We start from the raw sequence: 26,440 nt of genomic DNA, 5'->3' as shown, positions 1-26,440 counted from the left end.
TCAGTAGCAGTTTACATTTTCACTTGGATATTCAATCTTCGTATTTCAGAAGAGATATATTCACAACTGTCGATATGATTAGACTTCGGATGCCCAATTTATTAGTGAAACATGAAACTTTATTCCAGACTGCGACTCATAACCCGGATTTCCCGCTTTACGCAAGTGGTCGCCTGAACTACTTTTTTTTCGTTAGTAAAACTAGAATGGTCGGCCTCGGACCGGTGGGGACAGGGTGGGCAGGGGTCGAAACCCGAAGCCCGGTCACGATGCCTCTCCCTTCACGTCCCTGAACGGCCAACCCCAGATTTTTTAAGTTTTCTTAGAAAAAGGAAAATTAAACAAAACATCTCTGTTCGTACAGTTGTGGACTCCTAGGGGTAAAGAAGGTACCTAAGCAGTGAAAACAAAATTAAAGCATAAATACAACGTGAAGGCCTCATTCTACTAGCGACAAGACTTCCGCGGACCCTGCATGGGGGCTTAATTAAAAAGAATTAAATGCAATAATTTTAGTAGCTGTCTGACCTGTTGCGAGGTCTCGTAACGGGTTGGCCCTGACTATTATTAGCACGCAATCTGACTGCATAAAATAAAAATAAAGAATAACAAGAAATTTCCATTAACACAATTGATTAATTAAGTCCCATGCAACTATAAAAGCTATGAAACAACAAAGCACAAGTGTAACTGTTCTGTGTGTGGCAGTGTGCCTCAACGTCCATGTATCTGGCTCGGTTCTTTCTCAATACAACAACATATTTTAATCACCACTTACAATTAACTAATTGAAAAAACCAGAAATACTATAATTGCACGTAGAAACCAGAATTACATGTCTAATAAATGAACACGAACCAGATGCCTTGTTGACTGTACCTGTGAGCAAGAGGCATTGTCATTCAAGAAAACTGTAATTTCTTTTTACCTCATTATATATTGACGAAAATTTATTCCATTACACCAGCATCATAAATCAAAAGCCCATCTCTTCAGATACAATCTGACAATTGCAACTTCTTCCATCTATACATTACACCAACCGAACAGCATCTACTCTCTCGCCCAACAGAACAACAGATGCCCTCGACATCCTCTGAACTACTACTGCACCTGTGGAGGCGGCGGAATAATAATCTTTGGCGCAATCTCTAGCGCTGTGACTCAGTGTAGCCACCTTTCAACCCTTACATCGCTTTTTTTGTGGGGGGTGGGTCGAAGGGGGGGGGAGGGGGGAGGGAAAAGGCAATAGTCTTTGTTAACAAGGTGTGGGTGCAATAAACACACGTGCATCCGTAAACTAGAAAAACTGAAAGTAAGGTAAGATGTATGACGCCGTAGACAAAGAAAATCATTTCTCCTAGGGCGCATCTGTTAGACTGCGAAATTTTCATTCAAAACTGAAAACCTTTGGAAAAACCTAGTTTTCGAGTGTAGTTGCACGAAAGAGTAAATTGTTCATTAATATGAACACTATATATATATATATATATATATATATATATATATATATATATATATACGAGGTGTGGCTAGAAAAAAACCGGACTAGTACTGGTGAAACAATAAAACGAATGCAATAAGGCTGAAAGTCGCGTGGCCTGTCACGTGACTCTCGCTCCGCCTACTGCTCGAGTTTCATCTGCCTCCTGCATTCAGTCTGCCCGTGGCATCTGTTTTAAGTAGTTGACGTTTTGTCTGTGCGTCGGAAAATGTTGAGTGTACAGAAAGAACAGCGTGTTAACATCAAATTTTGTTTCAAACTAGGAAAATCTGCAAGTGAAACGTTTGTAATGTTACAAGTGTACGGCGATGATTGTTTATCGCGAACACAAGTGTTTGAGTGGTTTAAACGATTTAAAAATGGCCGCGAAGACACCAGTGATGACACTCGCACTGGCAGACCATTGTCAGCAAAAACTGATGCAAACATTGAAAAAATCGGTAAACTTGTTCGACAAGATCGCCGTTTAACAATCAGAGCAGTGTCTGAGTTAACAGGAGTTGACAAGGAAAGTGTTAGGGAGATTCTTCATGAAAGTTTCAACATGAACAAAGTGTGTTCAAAAATGGTTCCAAAGTGTCTCACAACTGAACAGAAGGAACGCCGAAGAATGATTTGTTCTGACATCCTGGAAAACATTGAAAGTGATCCCACCTTCTTACAAAATGTTATTACTTGCGATGAATCGTGGTTTTTTACTTACGATCCCGACACTAAACGCCAATCGATGCATTGGAAAACTCCTGGTTCTCTACGACAAAAAAAAGCACGAATGTCAAAATCGAAATTCAAGGCAATGATGATTGTTTTTTTGACATCAAAGAGATTGTGCACATTGATTGGGTACCAGAGGGACAAACAGTGAATCAGCATTACTACATTAGCGTCCTGGCTACCCTACGTGAGCGAGTACGGAGAAAACGGAACGATTTGTGGAGAAAAAAGTCATGGATCCTTCACCAAGACAATGCCCCAGCTCACAGTGCGTTGTCAGTGAAGACGTTTTTGGCAAAACACAACATTCCCATCTTAGATCATCCACCCTATTCACCTGATTTGGCCCCCTGTGACTTTTTTTCTTTTCCCTAAAGTCAAGTCAGCTTTGAAAGGAACTAGATTTGAGTCTGTTGAAGCAGTAAAAGAAAAAGCGACGGAAGTAATGTATGGACTTACCGAAAATGATCTGCAGCATTGCTATGAACAGTGGAAAATTCGTATGGAGCGGTGTAGAGACCGAGGAGGAGAGTACATTGAAGGAGATAACATGAAATTGTAAATAATTGTAAATAAATGTTTTTTCCAGCATCAGTCCGGTTTTTTCTAGCCGCACCTCGTATATATATATATATATATATATATATATATATATATATATATATATATATATATTCCTACGTCGTGTCAAGGACGTAGACAGGATTTTGTCAAATGGGAGATGGAAGGGGGAATCCGATTTATGAGAAAGGATCTTAAAAAGATCCACGTTTCCCATTTATTCTGACAATTTCTGGAAAGAATAATAAACCATTTTATTCGGCAATCATCTCGGAGTTTTCACCAAGTGGAGGTATAACCACGGTACTTAGGAGTGGTTTTGGAAAATCACTGTGAAGTAGTCATGCTCCAGTCTGCCTTCACCCTGCAAGATCACTTTACACGCTTTTTTTAGTCTGAATTTGAGTTGAGAAAGGTGAACAAGAATGGACGCGCACATATTTTTTGAGACACCGTTATTATTGCCGACAGGGCATTTGGAGTAAAAATCTCTATTCGACAGAGAAGCTAGAACAAGTTTTGATGGCGAAATAGTAAAGGATCTGGAATTATTCAACCTTACCCTTTCCAAAATTTCTTCATTTAATACCTATCACTTTCTGCATTAAAGTATGTCACGGTAGACAAATGCATGATCCTAAATGAGGAGAATTTTTATTATTATTTATTTATTATACGGGTCTTAGTACCGAGAGTCTCCGAAGAAATGTTCGGCTCGTCTTCAATGCAGCTTTTTTCATTTAAGCGGTGTGACTACACTTCAAGCTAACTAGAATCTGTCAGGAAATAGAGATATTCGGAAAGAATTAGCTGCGGCGGACCAAACCTGGCATTCGCCTAAACTGAAAATGGGAACGACAGAAAATCGTTTTCGAGGTTCCTGGCGGATTACTTCAAATCACCTCCACTGTAGAATCCAAGGAAATTTAGTTCAGCGGTTCAACACGCAGAGCTACACACACGGTGTAGAAATGGGAAAAAATGGTTATTGTACATTGTTTTTAAATAAAGTAAAGTGCATGGGAACGAAAATGGGAACGACAGAAAATCGTTTTCGAGGTTCCTGGCGCATTACTTCAAATCACCTCCACTCCAGATTCCAAGGAAATTTAGTTCAGCGGTTCAACACGCAGAGCTATACACACGGTGTAGAAATGGGAAAAATTGGTTATTGTACATTTTTTTAAATGAAGTAAAGTGCATGGGAACACAGATTACATTCTGAGATCGTATGTTTTTCCTTTCATTGTGCATATTTAGTCATCTGATAGTGCATCAGTACCCTCATATTTTAACATTTAATTGTGCGTGCAACCTTTGGCATCAGTTTATAGAGTGTTACGAAAGAGTAAATAGATTTTGGACGAAAGGGGAAGGGAGAGATGTAGGAAGCAGTCTGCTCTGATGTATTCAAGCAGATCGCTGGAAAAATCCTTTAGAAACGAACGAACTACAGAACGTGGTGGCATCAAATACTCCTTCCGCTCTCCACTAATCCCTCCCAATTGTTCCGTGTTGTGACTGGTTCTTCTAACTGAGTACCACCTGGGTGACGAGACTGGGTCAAATTTTGCCATTTGGGCTACTAATGATACAATACTGAACAGTTTTTTTAAAGAAATGCAACCATCGCCGTTCGGGCGATATTTGCGTTGATCAAACCCAAGTGAATTTTTATGCACAGATTTTAATTTAATGTTATACATTACGATATTTACCGCCATGTTGCCTTTTGAAATACTAGAGCCTCAAAGGTCTACTAGCTCTTAATAGTTAAATGATAATTAAATCAAGACCCTAAGCCGTCGCCAGGCCCTGATATACATCAACGGTCACAGTTGAAAATGTGTGCTCCGACCGGGACTCGAGCCCGGGATTTCGTGCTTACATGGCAGACGCTCTGTCCATCTGAGTTACCGAGGACACGCTCCCCGGGAGACCCACAACCTCATGTTACTATCCACGCACTACATTCGCAGTGGCCCTGCCCGTTACAATCATTACTCGCGGCAGACAACCTTACCGAGTCCCGTAACAGTTCACACAATCCGTGTGGATCCAGCACAGAAGAAGAAGGTCAATGGGCGATTAGTCTTAACTATATGAAGATGGTATCTGTTCTTTCGGACGTGTCTAAATAATGGCTCAAAATGGTTCAAATGGCTCTGAGCACTATGGGACTTAACATCTGAGGTCATCAGTCCCCTAGAACTTGAGCTACTTAAACCTAACTGACCTAAGGACATCACACACATCCATGCCCGAGGCAGGATTCGAACCTGCGACTATAGCGGTCGCGCGGTTCCAGATTGAAGCGCCTAGAACCGCTGGGCCACAGCGGCCGGCTCGTCTAAATAATGACTCCAATGCTAACATTAAACTACTATAAGTAGGTAATTAGACTATCGTAGTAGTAAATAAATACGTATATCTAATTTACTATGACGCTATCGAACGAATAACAATCGGGTGTCCTCTTCTTTCTTGTTACAAAGCATTCAATAATTAGAAGGTATCAAAACATCAAACAGCACAAAAACAGTAAGCGTTAGCACTTACACTAAATTCAACTGCAACTAAGAACTGAACTGATTGACAAAAGCCAGCTACGGTCGCCGGTTCGAATCCTGCCTCAGGCGTGGTTGTGTGTGATGTTTTTAGGTTAGTTAGGTTTAAGTAGTTCTAAGTTCTAGGGGACTGATGACCTTAGCAGTTAAGTCACATAGTGCTCAGAGCCCTTTGAACCATGTTTTTAATTGCCGGCCGAAGTGGCCATGCGGTTCTAGGCGCTGAAGTCTGGAACCGCGAGACCGCTACGGTCGCAGGTTCGAATCCTGCCTCGGGCATGGATGTGTGTGATGTCCTTAGTTTAGTTAGTTTTAACTAGTTCTAAGTTCTAGGGGACTAATGACCTCAGAAGTTGAGTCCCATAATGCTCAGAGCCAGAGCCATGTTTTTGATTAACAAAACAACAGAGGTCAAGCGCGGAGAGCTACTGGTCTTGCCTACAATAGGGATAGTCGACAGCCGGTAGTGGTATTGATGTGTAGGTAGTTTACATTTTTCGTTGCTCTCACTGAATATCGAAAGTGCGTATCCATTTTTCGTCGTATGACTGAAAATGAAAATATGTTTCAATTACACTACGCGGCAACTATGTCGTGTGTAGTTTCAGTAGTTCCATTTAGGTGACACCATTTGGCTACGTCCTTCATCATGTAAATATATTTCTCCAGAAACCTGACACGTAGATCTTCTGTGTCAAGAGTATTTACGAGGTGCATTCAAGTTCTAAGGCCTCCGATTTCTTTTCTTATTAACTACTCACCCGAAATCGATGAAACTGGCGTTACTTCTGGACGTAATCGCCCTGCAGACGTACATATTTTTCACAACGCTGACGCCATGATTCCATGGCAGCGGCGAAGGCTTCTTTAGGAGTCTGTTTTTACCAATGGAAAATCGCTGAGGCAACAGCAACACGGCTGGTGAATGTGCGGCCACGGAGAGTGTCGTTCATTGTTGGAAAAAACCAAAAGTCACTAGGAGCCAGGTCAGGTGAGTAGGGAGCTTGAGGAATCACTTCAAAGTTGTTATCACGAAGAAACTGTTGCGTAGCGTTAGCTCGATGTGCGGGTGCGTTGTCTTGGTGAAACAGCACACGCGCAGCCCTTCCCGGACGTTTTTGTTGCAGTGCAGGAAGGAATTTGTTCTTCAAAACATTTTAGTAGGATGCACCTGTTACCGTAGTGCCCTTTGGAACGCAATGGGTAAGGATTACGCCCTCGCTGTCCCAGAGCATGGACACCATCATTTTTTCAGCACTGGCGGCTACCCGAAATTTTTTTGGTGGTGGTAAATCTGTGTGCTTCCATTGAGCTGACTGGCGCTTTGTTTCTGGATTGAAAAATGGCATCCACATCTCATCCATTGTCACAACCGACGAAAAGAAAGTCCCATTCATGCTGTTGTTGCGCGTCAACTTTGCTCGGCAACATGCCACACGGGCAGCCACGTGGTCGTCCGTCAGCATTCGTGGCACCCACCTGGATGACACTTTTCGCATTTTCAGGTCGCCATGCAGGATTGTGTGCACAGAACCCACAGAAGTGCCAACTCTGGAGACGATCTGTTCAAGAGTCGTTCGGCGATCCCCCAAAACAATTCTCTCCACTTTCTCGATCATGTCATCAGACCGGCTTGTGCGAGCCCGAGGTTGTTTCGGTTTGTTGCCACACGATGTTCTGCCTTCATTAAACTGTCGCCCCCACGAACACACTTTCGACACATCCATAACTCCATCACCACATGTCTCCTTCAACTGTCGATGAATTTCAATTGGTTTCACACCACGCAAATTCAGAAAACGAATGACTGCACGCTGTTCAAGTAAGGAAAACGTCGCCATTTTAAGTATTGAAAACAGTTCTCATTCTCGCCGCTGGCGGTAAAATTCCATCTGCCGTACGGTACTGCCATCTCTGGGACGTATTGACAATGAACGCGGCCTCATTTTAAAACAAAGCGCATGTTTCTATCTCTTTCCAGTCCAGAGAAAAAAAAATCGGAGGCCTTAGAACTTGAATGCACCTCGTGTTTCGTGCCCGACATAGTCCGTATATTTAAATCCGTTGTTAAGACGTTTATGTACATGCCTGTAACTTGCAACTAGAGACATATTCAAGTTGCAATCAGCCGAAACAGATGAGAGAGTTACTGTGTGCGTTTCTCCCACAGAGGTTCCGGACGACGTGCCAAGTATCTCTGGTGTGAAGCCGCGATATCGCACGGGCGACACACTCAACGCCACGTGTTCCAGCACGTGGTCCCGCCCGGCCGCCACTCTGCTGTGGATCGTCAACGAAGAGCCAGTGAGTACCGCTGCTAAAGTACGCGTCCCATAACGGCGCACCTCCAGCTAGCTTACTCTTAAACTCTCTCTCTCTCTCTCTCTCTCTCTCTCTCTCTCTACAAGTTTATCTGCCACCATTCATCCTCTCTGTCTTTGGTTTTCTCTCTTTTTAGCATTGAGCCAATCTCTTTTTCATATAACTGATGCGCTTCGATGGGCTATGAATCCACAACCATGACTGCCGATGCATATTTACGTTCGACCTCCAGTGGGAAACTAAAATTATGAACAACGAGGTTATGGAAAACGACTGCGAATAAGAGGTGACGCTAGGTGAGAATGTGGATTGGCTGAGAAGCGTGCAGAGATAGTCTGCGCAATTTTATTTAACGCTGAGTCCAGGTGGCGCAGTGATTAACGCAACTGCCTAATAAGTAGGAGATCCCAGGTTCGAGTCCCAATCCGGCACACATTTTCACTTCTCGCCGCTGATTCCGCATATGCAGCTAATATCATCAGTTCCTTTTCCTTCCTTTCCTTTACCCTCTTTCTTCCCACTTACACCTTCAATTACAGTATAATCTCTCTTTTTCCGTGTCTCTTTCTCTCACTACCTGTAATTGTGATAGATAGGAGGTAGGTAAGTGGTTAAGTGCAAGGAATAATTTGGACCACGTTTTAAGCACAAAATTTATTGCGATTAGTCTTCTACCAAATTGCCACCCGATTTGTTGACGAATATGTCTCAACATTTAATCATAATATAAAATTTATTCAAATCAATGGTTTAACTGTTTTTATGAGATTAATAAGAATGTAGCCTCTGACACACAGAATTAATGAACAACTTTTACTTCAACACAATAAGACGCACTTCTGTTTATTAGCGTTGACATAAGCCCTCTGGGACCTGGGAATAGTAGTAACAGTCTGGATACAAAATTTACAAATGTAACTAATAGAAAGGAACACATTTAAAAAGAAAAAGTGAGGTCGTTAAAACATCGCTTTAAACAGGAAACTGAAAGATTTACTGGATACAAAAAATTATTGATAATATGTAATTGTGGTTCAACGGCGCAGAAACTTTCTTCTGCTTTGGCACTTGCGTGATTATCATACAACTTGAAACGTCCCCTTAGAAAAATTATACGTGACTGTCCTTAAACTGAAACACAATAGTTTTTTTTTAGCGCAACGCAATCTGACTTTCAGTAATCCCTACAAGAGAATGGCCCTGACTAAATTAACCTACACGTTTCACAAATCACTTACCTCACAAAAATCTTCGTTACTCGAACTACTGCAATACAACGAGCGCCACTACTGCCAGCTAAATAAAAGATTCAAACTACGGAAGGCACTAACTACTGATAGGCACAGTTAGCAAAAGAAAGATTTTGATAGAGAACAAACAATGTATTTACCTTAATATTATTCAAAAGCCATATTATATATAACAGTTCATGACATCCAGTCTTACAAATTTACTCTTTCTTTATGAGACACGTCGAGATCGTCCGCTCTCAAAATTCCGCCATCTCTCTCCCCACATCCACCACTGCTGGCGGCTCACCTCCAACTGCGCAACGCTACGCGCTATTAACATCCAGCTGCCCAACACTACAATGGCAGACAAGAATGCAAACCAGTCACAGACTGCACACAGCACAGCCAGTGATTTTCATACAGAGCGCTACGAGGCGTTACAAATATAAAAACCTAAACAGCCTACTTACAAACTTAAGAAAGTAATTAAGGTCCCCAGCTGACATATTAGAACAGTGGGCACTATTGCCCCCCTATCGTTCCATCCAGAGGAAGGTAGGGTAAATATAATCACTCACAATAAACGATAGTGATAAATACACACATGAAATTTTAGCAATGGCATGCAGCAATAAATGGATTTTCAGTGCCATTTCTCAGGTGAGATACATAGAGACAGTATAAGCAGGAAGTTCTCACTAAATAATTTTCGCTGCGATTACCCTAGAGTGACAGTTTCATAGGTCTCGACGTCGTGTGCCAAACTTCATGCACCTAGGCTAACTTCTCTCTAAGGCGCTTCGCAAAGTTAACAGCCACTCCTCGGCTGCAGGAAGCTCACCAGGAGTAGAAGGCTCCAAGTAGAAGTCCCCCACTCGGCCACCACAGGGAATTATATGGAAATGTACCATCTCTAGTCCGTTACAGGCGAAAATGTCCCAAGTAACTCAAGCACACGTCTGTCTCCGCAAACGCGACTGATCCGCGTAAGTGGACGTTGCGCCAGCTACCGTCTGTGGATGGAGGAGGTAAACGGGTTCTCGGAAGCTAAACAAAGACACAGTAAGACAAGCTATCGATGCCGCGCCATCGCACGAGTCAATTTCTTTTCGTTTTCATACGCACTCTATCGCTATACCTTTCATTTCACTTACCGCTATACATCTAGAGTAGACACATTCCCTAACTATGGAAGTACACCGATCAAGGATCTCTTTCCGACGTTTCTTCTCGCACCGGACAAGTTATTAGTCACCCTCCAGGAGGTATCACGCTTACACCACTCCTAGCCTTGATAACATCCCCCATTCGACTATGAACAGGGCCCACAGGTCTTTACAGGTACGGCGTATTGGAAATGGAGCCACTCATTGATGATCGGATGAGGTAGAAATACCAAACTGTGGGGATGTTGATTGCTACATTTCTACAGTTTTTTCCAATTAGTCCCAGGCATTTTCTATGACGATACGATCGGGCGTTTTAAAGGCTAGTCGTGGGGCGTTATTGTGCTGGTAACCCGAATAAGTGGGCCCGGGTCTTGGTACGGGAAACACTTCCGAAACGACATGGAACTTCCGTGGTTCTGAATTATACCATCCACACTAGACTTGGCCACTGTTTCTATGTTTCGATACAGTGTATCGATACATGGAACTGTTTCAGTGTTTCGGAACGGCTGTGGGTCACTGTTTCGAAACAGTGGTGTTCCATTCCGCCCCTGTCTCGGATAACCGGACCAGATTCGATCTCGAGCCAGACACAGAAACTGTATCGTTGTTTCAAAATAAGGCTGTTTCAGTCCACTTGTGCTTGGAACGGACTAATTGTATCGAAACAGTGATGTTTCATTCCGCTCTGTGTCGGACGAGATTCGGGCCGGCACAGGTACTGAAACACAACATACCACTTCATGCAACACTTTCAAGAGTGTGGAAATCTTTTTGACAGGCAATAGCTTGAAGCTTAAGATACCCGAAAATAAAGCTTCGTTTCTAGCTGACTGTCCTATTCCGAAATGGCGTAACATCTGCTTTATAAACGCTAACCAAACAATAAAACAACGCATACTATTCACATTCAAAATAATAAATATGTGAAAATCATTCAGTTAAATTACACTTTTTTTATAACATACGCTTCTCTGTTCATGTACAGTAATCATATTAAGAAACACAAGTAAACCTAAACATTTTGAATAAAGAAGGCGTAGAGTGACAGTTATTAGACACATACATTAATCTGACGTAGGTATAATTGCAAGCAATCTGTTTGACATATCACTGATAGTGTAATGGTGAACGGGAAGGGCTGGGGAGCATGGTGAATTTATAATAACGGTTCGAAACACCTTGAAAGACAACATTTTTTTTTTTTTATAGTTTGTTATTTATTCGAATTATCTGTGAGTCTATAGTCAATGTGCCTATTATCCACAATGACTCCCTTTGTGTGCGTGGAAATTAGCAGGATGGGCATATTACCCGTACTAACGGAATGTGGGAATCCCAGTAGCACGCCCGTATTTTCTGCAGTTTGCTCCCACCTCCTGTTCCGTTCGAGGTGGTTCTTCTGTCTTCAGGTATGGCTGTCCTCAGCCAATTGAAAAGTATGAAAGTCACACGACACGAAAGCAGTGCATTTGCTGCAGTAAATACGAAATGCCTATACGCCTAAGTGATAGTTTCATACTTTATGGAATATGATTAGCGCTCTCGCTCCTAATTTGTGTTTATATGGACATGCTTATACAGTAGACATTCAAGATGATAAAATGTGTAGGTTTATTAGATTACTAAACACAAACTGTTTCACTGTTCGGAAACAGCGTATCGAAACATTATATTGTACTGTTTCATTTGTTTCGAAACAGTTACGTGTTTCAGTTTGGCCATCTCTAATCCACACACTGTAGATTACAAGATGTAAAACCGTGGCTGTGGAACCGCACGATATACCTCCACACAGCTACTTTGTTGTTTCTGTGTTTGGTGACGTTCTATGTGCCTCCCTGAAAAATGCCCTACTGTGAGGTACCCAAAAAGAAAAGCCCTTATCATGCAGTTCCCACCGCAATGCTGGCTCAGGGACTGGTTCAGGTAGACCGTCTTTCACTGAAATCAGCAAGTCCTTTCATGATTGGAACCAGAGGTCCTAGATAAAGTGTGAGATTCATTCCCAATTATGTCGGTTAGGATCTTTTTATCACCTTATACCGCTTTTACATAGCTGCGAGAGGACAGGTTGGAAGTCTGCGATGATATACCAACATATAGGGCCACGTCTGTCACAGTGAGGACATGGGCACTTGCAGACGCGATATCTCGCTTCTGCTGTTCTATCAGGTCTCCACTTCGAGCCATCTTCTGAAGGGTCACATGATATGTTGCTGGGATCACTCATTAGATTCTTAACTGAATAGCAATAGCTCGTCACTAATGTCATAGTGTAAATTCGCACTCATTTACATATATTTCGTTTCTTTTGAGTAGTCTGCAAATTAGTGTTCGTGGGACCTGTTTGTAAGCAATAGCCCACTATTTTTAGGCGCAAGCATCCCAGCACTGAATCCCTTAAAAATATAATGTGATTTATACGGTTTCAAGTAGTTCTGGCCAAATTAATATCATTATGACACTAAGTTGCAAATCCTGAATTTTGTTCGGAATGTGTCAAGTTCCTATTACACAAACTTATTCTGCAATACGTACTGAGAATAGGTGAACCCGGCAATCATCATGCACCCCGGTTTTATTAATAACCAGAATAAAGTTATCATTCTGAGGCTGAAAACATGGATATTCGGGACGGAAAATACTATTGATATCATAACATATGGTGACTTGCAGTAGAGTGCTCTGCGTAATTTTTAATGGCTGGTGAATGTTTGGATTGCGTGCGAATGTGCAGAGGCATCGCGACAGAGCGACAGTAAATGCTTCGGCCGAACGGATCCGTGACCGGTGTATAGTATCGCAGTCTGGGTGGCATAACATTCTGGCATGTGGAATCGGCGGGAAGCATTGTCCGCCCACAACGATTGCTGGCGGCTATGGTCCGATCTCGCGCAGTAAGACCCCGCGTGCCGTAGTTGGCGGCGACTTTTCCTTGTTTTCTGACTTCCTTTGAAGGCCAGTATCTGGCGCAATAAATGAATGTTCATTGCCATTTTTCTGGTGAGATCCATATAGAGAATTTTATGATAAAGTTCTCACTTAACAATTTTCACTGCGATTATTCTAGGGTAACAGTTTTACAGTCCTCCACATGATTATGGTGCCACCACAGGAAGTAACAAACTCTGAGAGCAGAATGGTAGTTGGAACTAGATGAATGGGATATTCCATTTCGGAAATCGTTACAGAATTACTATTCCAAGATCTACAGTTTCAAGAATGTGCCAAGAATATCAAATTTTAAACATTACTTCTCACCACGAACAAAGTAGTGCCCCATAACCTTCACTTAATGCTTAGAACAGCGTTGTTTGAGTTGAATTGTCAGTGCTAACAGAGAAGCAACATTGCTTTAAATAACAACAGAAATTAATGTGGGGTGTAAAACGAATGTCACGTCGCTGCGGTGAAATCTGGCCTTAATGGGCTATGGCAGCAGACGGCCAACAAGAGTGATAAGAGCACGACATCACCTGCAGTACCTGTCCTCGGCTCTTGTCCATTTCGTTTGGTCTCTACGCTACTGGAAAACTGTGGCCTGGTGAGATAAATCCCTACTTAGTTTGGTAATAGCTGGTGGTAGGATTTGAGTGCGGCGCAGACTCCATGAAACCGTGCACCCAAGTTGTTAACAACGCACTTGTCAATCTGGTAGTGCCTCTATAAGAGTGTGAGCTGTGCTGGAATACACTGTGTACTCTGGTACAAGTGAACCGATAATTGACTGAAAATGGGATTTTCGTCTACTTGGAGACCATTTGCTGTCTTTCATGGACTTCACGTTCCCTAACAACGATGGAAAATTTATGGACGTCAATGTGCTGTTATCACCAGGCCACAATTGTTCACGACTGGTTTCAAGAATATTCTGGACAATTCGAGCGAGTGATTTGGCAACCCGGATAGCCCGACATGAATCCCATCGAACAATTATGGTACGTAATCGATAGGTCAGCTCATGCACAAAATCCTGCACCTGACACAGCTTCGCAGTTATGGACGGCTATAGAGGTAGCATGCCTCAGTATTTCTCCAGGAGACATCCAGCGATTTATTGAGCACATGCCACGTCGAGTTGCTGCCCTATACTGGACAAAAGGAGGTCAGACACGATAACAGAAAGTATCCCATGATTTTTGTCACCCCTCTTATCTACAGTAGTAGACTCAATGAGTTTTGAGACTGACGCTTGGGGAACAGGACCCCATAGGAACCTACCTGTCTCTCACGATGCCGTTTAACAAGACGTGGACCACGCTGGGTAGCGTGCGACATGTTCTGGTCATTAGCGAGAAATTTGTGTCACGTACCATGACTAACCCCATCTGTTCTTTCGAAATTTTTCGAGTGCTTGGTAAGCACCAACACTGACCTCTTTCCAATCTTGCATTCCGTTCGAACCGTTTATGGGCGACCAGTATGCACATCTACATCCCCATCTACGTACAGACTTCGGCAACTACCGTATGGAGCGAGGCGGAAAATGCCTTGTACCACTACTTGTCAGTTCCTTTCGCGTTCCACTCGCAAACAGAGCAAGCGAAAAACGACTGCCTGTATGGCCATGTTCTGAATTTTTTCAACACTGTTCCAAGAAAGAACGGCGTCTTCCTTCCAGGATTTCCCAGTTTAGTTCCCCGTAATGTTGATATGTTGACCGAAACTACCGGTGACAAATCTAGCAGCCTACCTCTGAATTGTTTCGATGTCTTCCTTTAACCTGACCTGGTTGGCAACCCAAACACTCTGGCAGGACAACTCAAGAATTGATCGTACTGGTGTTCTATACGTGGTCTCCTTCCCAGATGAACTATGCTTTCTTAAAATGCTCTCAATAAAACGAAGTCGGCTATTCACCTTCCCTACTACTGTCATTATGTGTTCGTTCCATTTCATACTGCTATTTTATCGAAATGACTGCGACAAGCAGTACACGACTAATGCTGTATTCGAAAGTTACAGGACTTTTTTCCTGTTTATCTGCTTTAACTTACGTTTTTCTACACTTTGAGCAACGTGCCATGCATCACATCAATAGAAATTGGGTCTAAGTCATCTTGTATCCTCAGAGTCACTCAACGAAGAGACTTTCCCGTACACTATAGCAACATCTGAAACCTGCTACAGACTCATGCTTAACACATACATCAGACAAACAATTTTAGTATGCGGAGAACAAGAGTGGTCCTATCACACGTACTTGGATCTCTTCTGAGGATGCGCCTGTCTTTAATGAACGCTCGCCGTCGAGGGCAACATACTGGAATCTATTACTTAACAAGTCCTTTACTCACATCATCCTCTGAACTGTCTCCCCTTTTTGAAAAACATCGGTGGTAACTGAAAGCAACAATCGACTCAATACGTCATCAGTTTAAACTTGTTGCATGATTTGAAAATTTTTCAGTGCCGATTTTTTTTCTAATTTTTGACATAACTTGGTATTTGCCCGATTTTTTAACTGCGATATACTGTCACGCAAGATCCTTTGACTCTGTCCGACTACGAGACCCACGAAAATTTCTATGGTGAACAACGTACCGATCCGCTCAAAAGCAAAGATCTGCTGTCTGTCCCACACCGAAACTTCTACTACCACCGACACAGCGGCTTCTCCTCCAAACGTGATAACATTTAGATCCACGGCCCACGACGAGTCACTTGAAACAGACTCACCACCTCCTTTCTACAAGTTAGAACTCAGATGACCAATCTTCAATGAAAAATTCATAAAATGATCGAGTATTTAAATTTAGACAATCATTACATCATGAATAATCAAATGCAAGTATATGGTTCCTGAGTTACTTTCAAGGCTGAAACAACTATTATGTATATACTGACTTAGCAAACGTCGTGGGACAGTGTAGCACAAATGGCCCAGGTATGCTATATGGACACCACACGTCCCCTGTGCCACCTGTTGTTGTACAGGAGACCTTCTGATATGTGGTTGTGCAAGTGATTAGTGTAACATGCAACGACATTGTGAGCTGATGCCGTTCAAAGGGGGTATGGTGGTCTGTGTCCGACGGATGGGAATTTCGATTTCGGCAGTGGCGCATAAATTCGGCTTTACACTTTCAACCATGTCCAGCGTGTATCGTGAGTGGCTGAATGAGGGCCTCACAGCTCACAGCTGACGATCTGCTCGCCGTCCAGCCACCCTCGATGACCGTGACCAGCGCCATCTGAGAAAGATCGCCAAACGTGACAGAAGGGCAACAACACAACAAATGACCGCTCAATTGAGCACAAGACTTGCTAGACTCGTCTTGCAGTGGACAATCCGTAGCAACATTGGTTCCACGGGGTACGGGAGCTGGCGCCGGAGATGGGTGGCACTGTTCACCCAACGTCATCGGGCACATTGCATTTGTCGCCAGTCATCAAGGTTGGGGGCAATGAGGTAACGTGATACGGTCAGGCAATTCACGATTTCAGTTCCACCAGTCTGATGTGAGGCACCGTGGGTGGCGCAGACCACATGAATCTATGTGTCCAACCTGCCAAGAAAGTGTGGTTCATGGTGGTGTTGTTTCTGTTATGGGGTGTTGGTTGCATTCTCCTAGTATGGAAAGAGCCCCCTAGCTGTTCTGGAAAGTATTTTGAATGTTCCTCAGCATGATAAGCTGTTACAACGGCCTAATGATTCTATGGTGTTTCAAGCAGTCTTAACACGCAGCAATATCACTCCCATGTCGCGCGGAAATGGTTCCAGGAAGATGCAGGGGAGGTCCAAAGGCTGAGATAGCCACCTCTGAACCCAAATTTGCTCCTCATCGAGGGTACCTGAGATGTCATGGAAGACGGACTCCATGCCATGGTTCCTGCACACGCGAACAGTCCAATATTGGCTGCGTATTGCAAATGATTTGGTGTCAGCTGCTTCCAGAGGAGCACCAAGGACTTGTAAACTCATTCCACGGCGTCCCACTGCAGACCACAGGGCCTGACGATGCCCCATGCTATATTAGGTGCCTACTCCACAACATTTGCTAAGTTTGCGAGTTTAGGTGGAATGCTAAATGAGTTGAGGCGTGAAAGGGTATTTAGATTGATGAGGGAGATGTACTGGGGAAATCTGTGCCGTTGTGCCAATTCACTGCGCCAGTGTGGCGTAGTGTTCAGCACATCTGTGTGGTGAACAGGCTACCCTGATTCGAATCTCGACGTCGATACACATTTCCATTCGTCGCTTCAGTCTGCTTAAATACATTACATAGACTGTAACAGCTTTCCAGTCTTCCCAAGTCGGTCATTTCCAGATGTTACAGTCGCGTTGCGTCTGTTGATTTTCTTTCAGTCACAAAAATGGTAAATCTATCAAAATTACACCATGCAAAGAGGAATCATCTGATTATTATTCTACTAATTAATACAACATGATATTCTATCGGGACGTACGATGTGCTTTTCAATAGCGGTATCAAATTTTACGTATTCCACACCTCCTTTTGAATTACAGTTGATTTTAATATACGCAGATTCAACTAAATATTAATGTTATCCACAAATCAATCTTATATCTACAATATTTTACGTAGGAAGATGGATAATTTGTATTTGTTGAAATGGTTCAAATGGCACTGAGCACTATGGGGCTTAACATCTGAGGTCATCAGTCCCCTAGAACCTAGAACTACTTAAGGGGCTCCTGAACGCCCTATACTTGTAATGTTAAAATAACGCTTATAAATTACATCTTTCCTCACAAAGTATTTGGGGTAGGAAGTTGAACTTTTTACGGATTATTTATTGGAATGTGGGCTACAACTTAACACAGGGATTTTACAAAATTTTAGTTCAGTTATTAAAGATGATTTTTTTTTCAATTGTAATGAAAATTCACAACATTTTTTTTGCAATTTTTTATTTATATATTCAAAAATATACAGTTTTTTGGAAAAAGACTGTGTTAAATTATGCAGAAGGTACTGTGTAACATTTACTGAAAGTTTGAAACAAATATGTTTGGAAGATCCTTAGAAAACATGTGATTAGTATGAGAAAATAAATGTTTAGGGAATCGAGCGACAAAGATTAGATTAACTTTTTAGTGCATTCCAGGTCCATAGGATGGATTATCTTCATCCTCTGCAAACTCCTCCTACAGCTTTCTCTTGTTCCTCCTCCTGTTTATTCTTGCTTGTATTTCTAGAGTCTTTACAGCCCTGTCTGCAGCCCGAAAGCGTTCCTTGTCTAAAGCAAGCATCGCTCGTTGTTGTGTTCGTAGATTTTGCTACCATTTTCTTCAGTTGCAGTTACTGCAGCACTGTTCCAAAAGGTGGTCATGTATGAACACTTATCACATTTCAGTTGTATTTCACTAGCAAGTCCTACGTGCTTTATTATGGAGAGTTCCAGACCAACTTCACTACAATGAATACATCTTACACAGTTTGAAAAAAATCCTTTGAGAACCGACATATCAAATATTTCATTCACATCCGATTCGCCCATAAAACATTCATAGTTTTCACTCATTGAACCAAGCTTCTTCTGTGAAGTATTTTCTTTCCCACTTTGACTGGTATGGGCAGGTGTACTTGAGAGGTTAGGTTCACTCACTTGGTTATCGTCTTTATTGTTTACAGTAATAACACATGCCTTTGGCTTTCCAACATTTCTCCTTTTCTTAAAAGCCTTCAAGGGATTTCTAATAACTTTACTTTTACTCATTATTATACTTCAACAAAACAGAGACTCAAACAGAATTAATTACGAATATTTTCGAGATAACGACAGAGTAAATAAACATGAAACAATCGACAATCACACCAGCGATATATATTGAACCATCACAGGTTAGCCGCAACACATACTTTATCTCACATCACTAAAATGTACCTGATGAACACGGACGTTAATAATAACACCATTTGACAGCAGTTTAACAGCGCCACAGTGGGTCACGCCCATGTAGAACACATTTCAAAAAAAATTTAAAAATAGTTGTAGTCTTCGGTATTGAATACATTATATATCTATTAAAAGCTAATAGTCTGCAGATTCAGAAAACGCAAAAAAGTAAAAATTGAACTTTTCACGATTTTGAGCCTTTCCGGAGCCCCTTAAACCTAACCGACCTAAGGACATCACACACACCCATGACCGAGGCAAGATTCGAACCTGCGACCGTAACGGTCGCGCGGTTCCGGAATGTAGCGCCTAGAACAACTCGTCCACTCCGGCCGGCAATTTGTATTTCGATATGACTCATACAGAGAGGGGCAAATAAAAGTGGCTCGGACGAGAGGATACGATTGGCCGATATAGCCTCACCTGATGACGCAAACACCACGTGTACGTCTGCCACGTGATCCACACAGGTTCAGAGCGTAGTGTGGGCTGTGTCAGTGTGAGAGGAGCACTGCAGGGGGGACAATGGTACTCACAGCGGAGCAATGGGTGTTAGTTGTGGAAAGTCTCGTGTCAAAAAAGTCGTTAAAACGGTGTGGTCAGTTGTTTCGTGAGACCTTTAATGGTGTCAAAGTGCTAGAAAAAAATACCAGTGCGAAAATGGCGTTAGGCAGGATCTGTTTTGAACAAGTCAAAAAAATTCCAAAACGCGCCCGCACAATAGAAAATGTGGCTGCAGTTCACCAAAAAGTGCCATACACGCGGCCGAACCTTGGAGCGCACTTGCACAGTCTTCACGCCTGACAGTTTTTCTAGCAGATGTCAGTCCTGACTGACCACTCAGGTTAACTGATCTGACAGTGGGCAATTACTTTGTGATGGGAGCCCTCAAGTCTATGGTGTATCGCAACAACCTTCATAGTCTTCAAGAACTGCAGCAAAACATTTCGGATGAGGTTGCAGCATTTCAAGCAATCCAGCTTCGATCCGCCTTGAGCTACTTGCTGACCAGGGTCCCAAAGTGCCATGAGATTAATGACGGCCTTTTCAGCATCTGCTATGGTCAGGATAGTACTATGTTTCCTCTCGTCTGCTGAATTTGTTTATACCGAGTCACTTTGATTGGCCCTACCCTGTAATGTCAGAAATACTGTGTTCTGGCGGAGTTTCCAAATCGCTTATCTTTGATTTGTGTTGCAGCGTCTGATATGTTTACTGTCTCGCTGAGACGCTTTTATTCGACCTAACTATTGTTTATAGTTGTGTAACCCGTCTGTGAGTATACATATCGAATATTAACTAAATGTTTATTGATTGGTATAAGCTGTATTTAGCCTATATGATGTAACGCTGCCCATTTCCAACACGCAAGTCTATTGTGCAATATCGATTAGCTTGTCTCATTGATGTGAATAAATATAGGTCCTGTATTTAGATTTTTCGTAGGTTAACTATTTCGCTCACTGGACACAATTTCCAACTGTTTCACAAGCTGTATACGCCAGTGGTCGGGTTACACATTTTTATCGCAATTGGACAAAAAATGTTGGGTCATCTATTGGTTAGCGATTGGAATTAATTACGAAACAATTATGTATCCGTGAAGATGTGGTTCTAACGCCACAAAACACATTGAGATGAAGCGGTCTTATTCATGATAGTATAGTTCTGCAGCTGCGAATGCCCACAGTCCAAAATTTTCTGCAAACCGGATTATTCGATAACCTTTTTGATATGCGAAACTGTATAGAGTACAGTTAGGAGACAAACTTTTGCTTGGTACCACCGTTGTGTTTGATGCCGCTGATTAAGAGATATACACGGAGTTTCAGAAGTGATGGTCAATATTCAGGCTTATGACAGGAACGATAATTCTAAACAAAAAGGTCAGGTAAACGCATATCTTAAGAGCTGTGAGCAGTTCCTGATCTTCGATACTGTGAAGCAAATCAGCTCTTTGATTTCCATATTTTTGGAAGGGAAAGTATGGACCAAAACAAGAAAAGAATGACCATTAAACATGTGCTCCAAAATGTATACCTTAAGAGCTCTGAGCTCCTGTTCAACTTCGGTAGTTTGGAACACAACTCTTGTAATGAAAAAGTGCTCATAACTTTCAAGGTATGCATTTTAAAGCTCATGTTTATTTGACTTTTTTTCTTGTTTTGGTCCATACTACCACTTCCCAAAAATGGAAAGCAAGGAGCTTGCAGTAGATGAGATTTGTTTCACCATATAGAAGACTTAAGAGTATCTCGTAGCCCTTAACGTATACATTTTAGACCCGAAGTTTACTTGACTTTTTTGTTTCGATTGATCATTCCTGTCCTATGCCTGATTATTGACCATCACTTTTCAAAGACCCTGTATTTACATGCGTATTTTTTTCTACTGTTTACGCCATCAACAAGAGAGACTGTACAAAACGAATGGCTCTGAGCACTATGCGACTGAACTTCTGAGGGCATCAGTCGCCTAGAACTTAGAACTTATTAAACCTAACTAACCTAAGGACATCACACACATCCATGCCCAAAGCAGGATTCGAAACTGCGACCGTAGCGGTCGCTCGGTTCCAGACTGTAGCGCCTAGAACCGCACGGCCACTCAGGCCGGCTGTACAAAACATTTTACACACGTTGCATGGCATTTCGTAACTCTTCCATACTAATTTTGTGAGATGATTTATACTTCACATTTCGACCTATTTCATGGACCTAACGTATCTCATTCCCCTTCCATCTGTCCTTCCCTTCCACCGCGTGAATCATTAACTTGCAGTAGTTGGGTTGTTTATTATGTCTCAGTGGTGCTGAATGCTGTACAATAGCTGCAGTAACGTATCTGTGGAGAAGCCAGACTAATATCAGATCGCTGAAGACATGTAGCAGCCTTCTCGACAGCTGCATGGACAACAATCACGATAGCAAAAGGCATAACGGTGTTGCTACGTTGGAACTAAGAATGGATGTAAAGATACCAATTCGATTCTACACAGAGTACGCGAAAGAACTTGCCCCCCTTCTAACAGCCGTGTACCACAAGTCTCTAAAGGAACGGAAGGTTCCAAATGATTGGAAAAGAGCACAGGTAGTCCCAGCCTTCAAGAAGGGTCGTCGAGCAGATGCGCAAAACTATAGACCTATATCTCAGACGTCGATCTGTTGTAGAATTTTAGAACATGGTTTTTGCTCGAGTATCATGTCGTTTTTGGAAACCCAGAATCTACTATGTAGGAATCAACATGGATTCCGGAAACTGCGATCGTGTGAGACCCAACTCGCTTTATTTGTTCATGAGACCCAGAAAATATTAGATACAGGCTCCCAGGTAGATGCTATTTTTCTTGACTTCCGGAAGGCGTACGATACAGTTCCGCACTGTCGCCTGATAAACAAAGTAAGAGCCTACGGAATATTAGACCAGCTGTGTGGCTGGATTGAAGAGTTTTTAGCAAGCAGAACACAGCATGTTGTTATCAATGGAGAGACATCTACAGACGTTAAAGTAACCTCTGGCTTGCCACAGGGGAGTGTTATAGGACCATTGCTTTTCACAATATATATAAGTGACCTAGTAGATAATGTCGGAAGTTCCACGCGGCTTTTCGCCGATGCTGCTGTAGTATACAGAGAAGTTGCAGCATTAGAAAATTGTACCGAAATGCAGGAAGATCTGCAGCGGATAGGCACTTGGTGCAGGGAGTGGCAACTGACCCTTAACATAGACAAATGTAATGTATTGCGAATACATAGAAAGAAGGATCCTTTATTGTATGATTATATGATAGCGGGACAAACACTGGTAGCAGTTACTTCTGTAAAATATCTGGGAGTATGCGTGCGGAACGATTTGAAGTGGAATGATCATATAAAATTAATTGTTGGTAAGGCGGGTACCAGGTTGAGATTCATTGGGAGAGTCCTTAGAAAATGTAGTCCATCAACAAAGGAGGTGGCTTACAAAACACTCGTTCGACCTATACTTGAGTATTGCTCATCAGTGTGGGATCCGTACCAGGTCGGGTTGACGGAGGAGATAGAGAAGATCCAAAGAAGAGCGGCGCGTTTCGTCACAGGTTTATTTGGTAACCGTGATAGCGTTACGGAGATGTTTAACAAACTCAAGTGGCAGACTCTGCAAGAGAGGCGCTCTGCATCGAGGTGTAGCTTGGTCGCCAGGTTTCGAGAGGGTGCGTTTCTGGATGAGGTATCGAACATATTGCTTCCCCCTACTTATACCTCCCGAGGAGATCACGAATGTAAAATTAGAGAGATTAGAGCGCACACGGAGGCTTTCAGACAGTCGTTCTTCCCGCGAACCATACGCGACCGGAACAGGAAAGGGAGGTAATGACAGTGGCACGTAAAGTGCCCTCCGCCACACACCGTTGGGTGGCTTGCGGAGTATAAATGTAGATGTAGATGTAAATGTGAAAGGTGTAGCCCTTATCTACCCTGATGGCACCCTCTTCAGTGAAGACTCTTGAGGTAAAGCGGTTCACCATTCCGATCTCTAGGCGAGTACTGCTACTGACGTCGATGTCGCCAGAGTAAGTTAAGCACAGCTTACCAAAGTCAGACATCGCCTTCTGGGCACATAGCGACCATTTTAATATATATTCTCATGAAACAGATACTCGACGCGCGCAATGTAATCCACAACTATCGGTTACCTTCATCAAATAAGATAACCACTGCTCTAGTGGCAAGACGTTACAAGTCAAGTGTACCTCTCGGTGTCGCAATCAGACTTGAGCAAAACCAATAGAAGTTATTCAGATTGTGCACGACCTGTGGCATTTATACGTGAATATTAAGAAACAATAAATCTGGCGCTCTGTGGATGGAACGTTAGATTCATTTGTCGAATATGTACGTTAGAGAACTTCATATGCCTTATCAACAAACAATCGAATGGCGGGTGATGCAGGAGTAGGTCTGCCAATGAACAAGAAAGAGGGAATGCCAGTGAACCACCGGTAACAACATAGTGAAAGGATTGTCTATAATGACTCAATATTAGTAAAAGCCCTCTAGCTCCACTGATGTTGATGAAATTTGAAAAAATGAATCACGGGGTACAAGAAATATTCCACTACTGTAAGGAAGATGAAAATTTAGTTGTTGTTGGGGACTGGATATTGATAGTGAAGAAAGGAACACAACAAAAATCAGAGGAAGAACTTATCCTACGCATGCGTAACAAAAGGGGAGGTCGACATTTAAAAATGCTGCCCAGAGCATGATAAACCACAGCAAAACTATGTTACACGAGTTACGAAAGATGGGTGTATACGTGGAACTGGCTCGGAGTCATTATATGGAGCTAGTGGAATATACGATGGAATATACGAGGGTTGTTCGGAAAGTAAGGAACGATCGATAGCGAAATATAAACCACAGTGAATCTCAAAACTGTTTTCTTTGCACATTTATCCATATCTTCCAGGTACTTCTCTACACAGTCGCCGCTCCGACTTAAGACATTCATCTGAGCGTTATACCAAATATCAAACACCATCGTCCTAGAAGACAGCCGCCTGTGCTTTCCAATAAATCTCTGCACTGGTCTATAGCGCGTAGCCTGCGCCCAAGTGTTGTCTTCGTATCCAGCGTTTCATGTGAGCAGAGATGATACTCAGGAAGAGCCAATTAGGGCTGTGTTGTGGGTGATCGAACACTTCCCATCGAAAAGGCTGCAGGAGCGTCTTCACTACCCCTGGAGAGTGCTGCTGACAAGGGAACCTCCCCATCGAACCCCCCTCAGATTTAGTTATATGTTGGCACAGTCGATAGGCCTTGAAAAACTGAACACACATCAATCTAGAAAACAGGAAGGTGTGGAACTATTAATGAATAAGCAAAATATACAAAATGAGTAGTCCATGGGCAAGATAAGCAACATGAAGGCTAATATGAACTGAGGAGCACAGTGGTCCCATGTTTAGTGTGAGCAACTGCGGAATGCGAGAGGTCCTTGGTACAAGTTTTTACTTTTTTATTTTCAGACAATTATCAAAGTTGAAGCACTCACACACAATCAGCTTCGCTCTCCAAAATTCCAGGACATGTTCAGATTTGCTTGGACATATGCAGGATTTGACGGTCTACATACGGAAAAATTTGAAAACGTTAAAAACATGTTTTGACAGAGCACTGAGAAAACTGTGCGACTGTGAAACTATTGCATTCATTTGTTACAGTTTATGTGAGAAACTCTTACGTCTTCATCAATTTTTTGGGACTAATTATCACATCCACGAGAAAAACTAAATCGGGCAAGGTAGAAGAATCTTTTTACCCATTCGCCAAGTGTACAACATATTCCTGTCATGTGACGCACATGCCGTCACCAGTGTCGTATAGAATATATCAGACATGTTTTCCTGTGGAGGAATCGGTTGACCTATGACCTTTCGATGAAATGTTTTCGGTTCCCATTGGAGAGGCACGTCCTTTCGTCTACTAAACGCACGGTTTCGCGGTGCGGTCGCAAAACACAGACACTAAACTTATTACAGTGAACAGAGACGTCAATGAACGAACGATAGATCATAACTCTGCGAAAATAAAGACAATAAAATTTACACTCGAGGGAAGACTTGAACCAAGGTCGTCTCGTCCCACAGCTGCTCATGCTAACCACGGGACCACGGCACTCCTGAGCGTATATTGGCCTTGATGTTGCCTATCTTGCACATGGACTACACAGTTTGTATATTTTGTTTATTTTTTTCATAGTTACATAGAACTTCTTCCTGTTTTCTCGATTGATGTGTGTTCAGTTTTTCAAGGCCTATCCACTGTGCCAACTTATAACTAAATCTGAGGGGGGTGCGATGGGGAGGTTCCCATGTGAGAATTGCCATGAAGATGGCAATGCGTGGCAGTTGTGTCAGGTGGGCTGCATTCATTAAGGCGAAGCCTCTCAGCGGGCCCTCCTACTTGGCTGGAGACATCGTTGTTCTAGGCACCTCTACTCGCTCACAGTGCGCCCACAACTAAAAAGAGCTTCTTGATGCGATCGACCGGCATACTAGACACTGCCCAAAACGTCTGGATTTTCACAGTATTTGGATTTCGCAACCGATCATTCCTCACTTTCCGAGTAGCCCTCGTAGCATGGTATTACAAAGACGGTTTTTGATTTTTTTCTGTTTTCTTAATTATTAGTCTTTTGACTGGTTCAATGCACCCTTTCCGGATATACTCATTACGCTTGACGCTGCTGCATCCATTTGCACACAGATACAGACTGGGTAATCTTGCACCACATGCTTTTTACTTTTGAGAGACGACATTTCCGTACAAATGATATAGCTGCACCATATACTGACGTCAAAAACGCTCAGCAAGTACAAACAAGATTTCAGTTGTGAGTTTGTGGATGGGCAGATGCCCATGTTTGCACCCTTTGCATGATTGCTTGCAATTCATAACTTTTCTCAGCTTGCTCTCTACGTGGTGCTGCAACGTCATTCAGGCAATGCGGAGCTAATAC

General features: G+C 42.6%; 1 protein-coding gene across 1 annotated transcript in view; it reads left to right on the top strand.

Moving 5' to 3' along the window:
* LOC124545942 overlaps positions 1-26,440 on the top strand; it is a 366,720-nt gene that overhangs the window by 139,115 nt on the left and 201,165 nt on the right. Inside the window, exon 3 of the mRNA XM_047124904.1 lies at positions 7,517-7,650. Coding sequence (XP_046980860.1) covers positions 7,517-7,650 — 134 coding nt within the window. The remainder of the gene's footprint in view (positions 1-7,516; positions 7,651-26,440) is intronic.

Source organism: Schistocerca americana, chromosome 8, assembly GCF_021461395.2.
Source record: "Schistocerca americana isolate TAMUIC-IGC-003095 chromosome 8, iqSchAmer2.1, whole genome shotgun sequence".
Taxonomy (NCBI): domain Eukaryota; kingdom Metazoa; phylum Arthropoda; class Insecta; order Orthoptera; family Acrididae; genus Schistocerca; species Schistocerca americana.
Note: the sequence above shows the minus strand (reverse complement) of the source record. Positions and strands in the feature narration are given on the sequence as shown.